The 8,239-nt window shown below is 35.1% G+C and overlaps 1 protein-coding gene across 1 annotated transcript; it reads left to right on the forward strand.

The window, feature by feature from the left end:
* Positions 1-5,788: 5,788 nt before the first annotated feature.
* LOC149202075 (uncharacterized) lies at positions 5,789-7,891 on the forward strand. The gene is made up of 2 exons (XM_089401479.1): positions 5,789-6,473; positions 6,570-7,891. Exons 1-2 carry the CDS (start codon positions 5,789-5,791, stop codon positions 7,889-7,891), a joined length of 2,007 nt encoding a protein of 668 aa, XP_089257605.1.
* The last annotated feature ends 348 nt before the right edge of the window (positions 7,892-8,239 follow it).

An 8,239-nucleotide genomic window follows, 5' to 3' on the forward strand; every position in this document is an offset into this window, starting at 1 on the left:
AAGTCTCAATTATGGCTTGATGAAGCCTATTAATCAGAATTAAATGAGATAATTTATAGGTGGTTGGAAACCTATTACTTTGCTTATCATTTCTTATAGAATTGTGACAAAGGCTGTGGCTTTGAGGATCTGGTCAATTGCCAAGTATGTAGTGCAACTGAAGCCTACTAGGTGTGTCGAGGAGGGATTCATCCTTGATATTTTGGTTTTAGCTTGGGAGGAAATGGAGTGGGACAGAGAGATTAGGCAACAATACCTTAAGTTGTAGGCTGACTTTAAAAATGCTATGATTAAGTTGATTGTCATTTCATCTTTAAGATAGGTTGACGTGCTTAGGTTCTAATTCATAGTGTGTGGGTATAATGAGTGATCATTTTACCAATGCCTTGGCCTTAGTTTTTGTCACAAATCCTTATCCTTGTGGATAGTGTTACATTAGTTGATTCAATAGGGTCATCCTTTGGTGCCTTTCTATATTTATGGACTAATGATGCCTTGTGTTACTTGTTGGAGGCAACTTTCATTGTAAGGTATATCAATATTATTATGCTTTTAGATGGTTCAAAGAGGTTAATAACTATTTTGAAGATGACTCTTACTTGCTTGGACACCTTTTGTGGTGTCTTTAGTGCCATTTTTAGTCCTCACAAAATTTATTTTTGGCTATTTGGGTTGGATTTGTCTATGGAGTGGATTCCTACTACCTGGTTTATATTCGTCATGGAGTGATTGTCAGTTTTGATATTCTTTTTGGGGAAAGGATATCACCTATGGACTCGCCAGATGCAAAAACTTGTCTATTTTCTTCCATTTATCGAAACTCTGCATTTTATTCATGTAATTTTCTTATATGTGACATCTCAAAGACTTGATTTGTCCCTAGCCTATGAATTGAGCACAAATTAGATATAATTTTACCAGGTTTTCAAATGGAAACTTGTGAATCCTCTTGTCTAGTTGCCTTACTACAAATTGCATAGGTTGTTGAGTTAAATAATTCATTTTCTTTTTTCTAGAGAAATTAGGTTTTGGAAGATCTATTTCAAGATTAGATGACATCAATATCGGTATGAGACTCATAAAATGTTGACATATTCTACATGTTGGACTACATTTGTGATCCAATATATGGTAGAAATAGAGTAGAAATAATTTCAATTGTTCAAGATTTTAGACTCCTTGAAGCCATGGAAATGAATGCAAGTGAGATTGAAATGGAGGGAGGATACAATGTCACATGGGATCATATTCAGCTAAAATGCTAAATTTTCTTCAAGATTGAAAGCTACTAATAACTCCATGGTCTACTGTTTGAGGTGAAAGTTTAGGTTTCCATATTTGGGGTTGGAATTTTTGGACCTATGTGAATGTAGGTAGAGCATATGTTTTGGGTCTTAATGGAGGAATCAACAGTGTTCATCCAAATTTCAAATGCCATTTAAATGGCTTTGATTTCCATGTAAGATGACAAAACCCTTTTTAGAAGAAATGGAGGCACTAAAAAGGTAGGTTGCCTTCACACTTTTATAATTTCTGGGCTTTGTTTTTGTACATAATAACATCAATTAGAAGTCAATTTATGTTTACTTTGTAGTTCATAAAATGGAGTCCTTGTAATAGAAGTCATTATGAGATGCCACTTATTGTTTCAAATGGCAGTTTAGGTGCATACTCATCTGACTTCTAAAATTTCAACCCAATTGACATAGCCAATGAGATATTACAAGAGATATTCCATTCTCATGGGTTGTGAGTGGAACGGTGATCAATTTGCAACACTATAAATAATTTTCAGGTTATAGAGGTTTACAATTTGACGATCCCAAGAGTTGGTTCATGCAAGGAATTTGTAACTCTTAGATTGACTTGGGTGAACAGCATAGAGAATTCATAAAATGATTGTGACTTGTGAGGTTGCTGTCAATTACCACTTTACGTTGAGTGCATTGATCAAGAAAACAAGTAGAATGTTTTTGAAACTATAAGTATGAAATATTTTTTATTGACTTGCATGGGGAATATAAGAAATTCATTTGTTAAATGTGATGAACAATGCATAGATGATGAATTGAAACATGGAAATGGGCTTGGTGAGAGTGATGTTTTTTCAAACTATTTTTGTTCCATACAAACACTTGGGAAATGCCAAGTTGTATGGAAAGCTACATTTTCAAATGAATAGTAATTTTGTCTTATAATAAATATTTATTGTTAACTCATAGGAAATTAATGACTTCCTGCACACTTAGGCTGCTAATGGCATTGCAATCATTTTTTCTTTTTGATATACTTTAGCACCATGTTTTGTCATACCTTGTGCTTTAATACATACATTTATTGAAGCTTTTTATACCCACAATCAAAATAAATATTTCCACCTAGAACCGAACTATTACAAAAGCTTGCTACAAAATGTTAATTCACTATCACCATATTGTTTAGTATGCTACTTCTATAGCCAGAGTTTTGCAAATTTGTAGTAAGGAATTCAAATGGGCCATCACTAAAATGCATTAATGGGTTGTGTTGTTCAGAAAAACTGAAACGTACATGTTTTTTCTTTCACTGTTGCAAAATTTGGATTTCATCTCACAACTTTAATTTTATAGATTATAATAGGATGTCATAATTTGAATACTAGACCTTGTCGTGTCCAGGTGGTATAAAATAATTCAAAAACCCTTTGAGGAAGGCGATGAACGTGGCTTGAAATTAGTTCAAGCTAACTTGAGGCCCTTAACGTTGCGAAGGACAAAAGACAATACTACAAATATGGAAGGTATGAATGTAAAATTGGGCTTTCATCTGGATTTTGATGTCTAGTCCCTTTAACTGATTTCTAATATTTGTTCATGAATATTCAAAATTTCTTTTGAGGTTGATATCCAGTCCTCTTCACAATTATCCATCTATTATGGAATTTCTTTTGAGGTTGTGCCAATTGTGAATGTCTTTTTCTTGTCATGAGTTGTTCTACTTTACAATTTCCTTTGTAAAATGATTTTTATTGTCCTTTGTAAAATGATTTTTATTGAACAACCTTATGTTGAGCCCCAAAGATCAAGAGTTTTTTTAATTGTCTTATGAGTAGTTATATGTTGCAATTTGTTCTAATTGCTAAGTTATCAACAATTGGGGTGACACACAATGATAACAGTTGGGGTGATACACAACTGTGTTCTAATTCGAATAAGATGGCATGGAATTTGTTCTAATTACTACTTTATCAACAACCGGGGTGATGCAGAACTTTCATCTAATATGTATAAGCTAGTGAGGCATTTTCTTCTAAAAATCCAAATGTGTGTTAATGGAGATTCTTGTTTTGTACCTTCAAAAGCTTACATTGAAGAATTGGTCAAAGAAAATTGTAACGTTGAAAGAAAAGAGTGCTCAATTTGTCTTGAATGAGTTGATGATGCAGTGATGGCTCCTTATGTATACATCATATTTTTCATCGGTACCTAGTAGCAAGCTGTTGTAGCTCTTTGGGTGGTGGTTGTATTGCTTGTACTATTTCTAGTTAATTATTTTTGTATGGCTAGATTAATTTGTTTGTAGATTATTGTTTATTATTAACCTTTTGTGCAAGTAAAGCTACAAGGGTGTCATTGTGAGCTAACTCCATTGAGTTATTTTTTTATTAAGTTAAAAATAGGGCTCTGCATGATTATGGTTTTACAAGGATTATGCCATTATGTGTTGAGCATTTTTTTAAAATCAATGCCTATATATACAATTGCAAGGACTACCATAACTCCTCACATAATTCTTCAAAGTGTGCTATCTCAAAGGAAGGGCACCTATCATGTAAGAGGTTGGTGGTTCGATTCCACTGTACCCTAACATGAATTATTCAATGATATTGTAGGTTTTTTGAATTGAATATTTTTATATTGATTTATTTTAATGGTGAGATATTTTTCTGGATTCATTGTTTTATATTTTCTCTAGAGAGACAATATATATGATTCCATAAAGACAATATGTCTTTAATTTCAACTATTGCCTTTGGAGAGACAAAAATGAAATTTTCTCATAAGAGACAATAATGCTTGTGTTATATATTATCTTTATAGAGACAATTTTTTAAGACAATAATTTGAGACACCCCCTTAAAGACAATACAAAATTTTATTTTGGTCTCAAGTTAAGACAATTTACTCAAAAATTGTCTTAAAACCCCCCTTTGTGTTCTAGTGATTGCAATTGTATGTAGAAATCATTGCATAAAATTTGTGAAGAAATCATTCACATGGCATTATATTGTGCAAAGAATGCTATCAGACCTTAAAGTTATGGGCTACTTAGATGTTCGAAAAGAAATTCCTTTAATAATATTGAGACATATATATATATATATATATATATATATATATATATGCAAAATTAAACATTATAACTTGCATTAGTCAATGATGAACTAATAGTGGTTAACATGCAAATTACTATCATCCTACTTACTACTAATAATAAAAATCAAGCACAAGTAGTTTTTATTTTTTTCTAATTTTTTATTATTATTTTAAGAAATGGACTAGAATCAATGAGTTCATAAGCATGAACTAATAGTGGTTAACATGCAAATCACTATCATCCTGGTTACTACTAATAATAAAATCAAGCACATGTAGTTTGTATTTTTTCTAATTTTATTTTATTATTTTAGGTAATGGACTAGAATCAATGAGTTCATAAGCAAACATTTCAAATAAAGCTAGTGTTCTCAAATAAATTAAATGGATGAAAAACCATCAATCCATGATAAACATCAAAAAGTTTGCCTCATGATACATCTCACATTAGGGATTTAAAAAAATAATTTAAATTAGCTAAATTATAACTTTCTTTTAAATTATTATTAATTAAAAATCTAATTACTATATAAGTTAAAACATATACACATTTAAAAAAACATGTAACAATATTCTCAACCATAGAGATGTACAACCACCTTACCATAAACATTCGTAATCATCAAATTGTGAAATTAGATTTGTTAATTAGTAATCATAAAATTAGATTTGTTATCACACTACGAATCAATACCATGACATAACATCACCATATGCTCAAAAAACTTTAACTCATTTGATAGTCAAAAATATTATATTAATTTCATTTAATTAAAGTTAAACCTAAAAAAAACATATAAATATCAACTCTCGATTTTAACTATTACTAAAAATATTTCAGAAATATTAAATTGTATTTATTAATGATTAAAGTTCACAAATATTGAATTATATTTATTAATTATTAAAATTCACAAATATTGAATTCTATTTATTAATAATTAAAACTTACCAATATCCAATTATATTTATTAATTTTTAAAAATTTAAAAAATGTGAAACTCTATTCTAACTTGTAATAAAAAAAAGATGATACTAATTTGGAAAATGGAATTGCTAGCCATGTGCATGGTGGGGAGAAATAGGGAGGACTAAGGCATGACATCCAAAATGTTGGGATGGTGGAGTCGGCCACTTGGTTCGTTGGAGGTGGCGTCCCTCCGTTGTCTTTAGGAGAAGACAAGTATACCTAAATGACGAGGACAAACCACAAATCGAAACAGAAATTCACCCAAAACAACGGTCACGAACATATCGTGGAGCGAAAAGAAACAGAAATTTACCCAAAACAAATATCAAGAACATATATCGTGGAGTTTGATTCCAAATATCTCTTGATCGCCATATAAAATCCGCACAGGGTTATTTATTTAAGCCAATCCGCTCCGATCACACTCACAGCTTCAGCTTCATCAACTTCTTCTATAACTTCCATGCCTGCGCTTCTCCTTGGGCCCCCGGAGCTCTGCAACTATCCAAATTTTGTGGTGGCTGATCGTGGGTCCGAATTAGATGCCCCAAAATCTAGGACAGCTGCGAATGAAATGGCGTTGGAAATGCAATCACAGCACGGCCGCCCTCCTACATCCTCAATATCTGAAGCTTTCAAACGTTTCTTGAAACGGTGCTTGCATGTTTTGAAACGATTCTTGGAAGCGGCCAGTCCAACTTTGAAACGCTACTTCGAATTACAGACAGGAAAGGAGAATATGACATTGACTGAGAATTGCTCTCCCACATTCTCAACATCTAGTAATCTATTGCTGGATTTCTTTTTCCATGTTGTGCCCGATACTCCCTCCCATAGAGTCACTGAACTTTTGGAAGCCGCATGGAATGAAGATCCACTAGCAGCTTTAAAGCTAGTTTGTCAACTGAGAGGCGTACGGGGAACGGGCAAATCAGATCGAGAGGGCTTTTATGCCGCAGCTTCTTGGATTCATTCACGTCACCCCAAAACTCTCGCTGCCAATGTCGGCAGCATCGCTCAATTTGGTTATTTCAAAGACCTACCTGAGATACTTGTTCGCCTGCTACAGGGAACCGAAGCCACGGAAAAACGCAAGGCTGAAAAAATCAGTCACAAGGAAAAAATCCAGCGTGCAAAGGAAAATGAGGGTGCAAAATCCAAATATGGACGAAGACGTGCAATGTGTTGTAACCCCAGCGGATGTCGGCCCGGTTATTACGCTCGGAAGGGTGCTGCTGCAAGAGAAGCTAAAAAGCTGGGCACGCTCAGGCCAAGAGAAGATCGAATTTCAGCGGATGTATTGAATGGAAAGATGCTGAGAGAGAAGGCCAGAGTTATTAGGAAAGAAAAGCGTTTGGAAGCAGCCAGTAAATCTTTGAGACGTTACTTGGAAGATCCCTATTACAGAGCATTGCATGATCAAATTGCCCAGTTCTTCGCGGGCTTGCTGTCTAAAGACTTGCAGGCGCTCAAGTTGGGCAAAGTCAAAGAGATAAGCCTAGCCGCCAAGTGGTGTCCTTCCTTGGATTCGTCCTACGATCGTTCCACCCTAATCTGTGAGAACATTGCACGCACGCTTTTTCCCCGTGAGGAGTTCAACACTGACGAAGAGAGTCATTATGTTTACAGAGCCCGTGAGAAGCTGAGGAAAGAGGTGTTGGTTCCGCTCCGGAAGGCTCTCCAATTGCCTGAGGTGTACATGGGTTCCAATTTGTGGAACGAACTGCCTTATGAAAGAGTGGCCTCTGTCGCCATGAAAAATTACAAGGACATCTTTATGAAGCACGATTCCGAAAGATTCACTCACTTTTTGGAGGAGGTGAAAGCCGGGAACAAGAAAGTTGCTGCTGGAGCTCTGCTTCCGCATGAAATTCTTGAACAGGCCAAGAATGAAGAATCTGCTGTTGCAGAATTGCAGTGGAAGCGAATGGTGGAAGACATGAAGAAAGAAGGAAAGCTTTCTAACACCTTGGCGGTCTGTGATGTTTCAGGGAGCATGTCCGGAACTCCCATGGAGGTCTGCATAGCGCTTGGATTGTTGGTTTCGGAAATAAGCGAGGAGCCGTGGAAAGGCCATGTTATGACTTTCAGCGAAAATCCAGAACTGCATTTGGTCACAGGGAATTCCCTAGTTGAAAAGTATGAATTCACAGAGAACATGGATTGGGGAATGAATACCGATTTCCAAAAGGTGTTCGATGTGATATTGGAGATGGCAGTGAAATGCCAACTAGAACCGGAGAAGATGATAGAGCAACTGGTGGTGTTCAGTGACATGGAATTCGACCAAGCTTCCTCAAATCCATGGAAAACAGACTACATGGTAATCAAGGATAAGTTCAGAGAGGCGGGATATGGAGTGCCTCCCAGGATCATCTTCTGGAACTTGAGAGACTCTAACAGCACGCCCGTGTTACAGGGAGAAGAGGGTGTTGCCCTGCTCAGTGGTTTCTCTAAGAACCTCCTCACGCTCTTCTTGGAAAACAATGGACAAATCAATCCATTGATGGTCATGAACAAGGCCATTGAAGGGGAGCTTTTCCAACCCTTACGTGTTGTGGATTAACCTAGCATACCATCAGTGTCGCTCTTAATTTTCCTTTTCTTTTCACAACATTTTCAATTATTTTAAATGAATCATTTTATGTTATGATAGTTTGTTATTAACCTGAATTTGTAAATGGCATTTTCTATCTCATTTTTCGTTCCAAAGTAATGTTGATATGGGTATATATTGGGTTGGATACCTAAAATTAATGGGATATTATGATCATGCTCCGTGCGTGATAACGATAAAATTATATTATGGGAAATCATCTTCTAAGGCGGGTATGTCATGGACGTGAAAATGAATGAAATTGTGGTCTTTACCAATCTTTAAGGCATGAAAGCTTATAAACATTTATTCCTATTT

This window comes from Pinus tabuliformis, chromosome 2_1, assembly GCF_031772625.1.
Source record: "Pinus tabuliformis cultivar Carrire ecotype Pingquan chromosome 2_1, CPIR1, whole genome shotgun sequence".
Classification (NCBI taxonomy): domain Eukaryota; kingdom Viridiplantae; phylum Streptophyta; class Pinopsida; order Pinales; family Pinaceae; genus Pinus; species Pinus tabuliformis.

Excerpts from the sequence above, each read along its gene's own strand:
- LOC149202075 (XM_089401479.1), top strand. The coding sequence starts at position 5,789 with ATGCCTGCGCTTCTCCTTGGGCCCCCGGAGCTCTGCAACTATCCAAAT. Across the intron at positions 6,474-6,569 it reads GCGTGCAAAGGAAAATGAGG|AAGCTAAAAAGCTGGGCACG; the intron begins GTGCAAAATCCA and ends CTGCTGCAAGAG.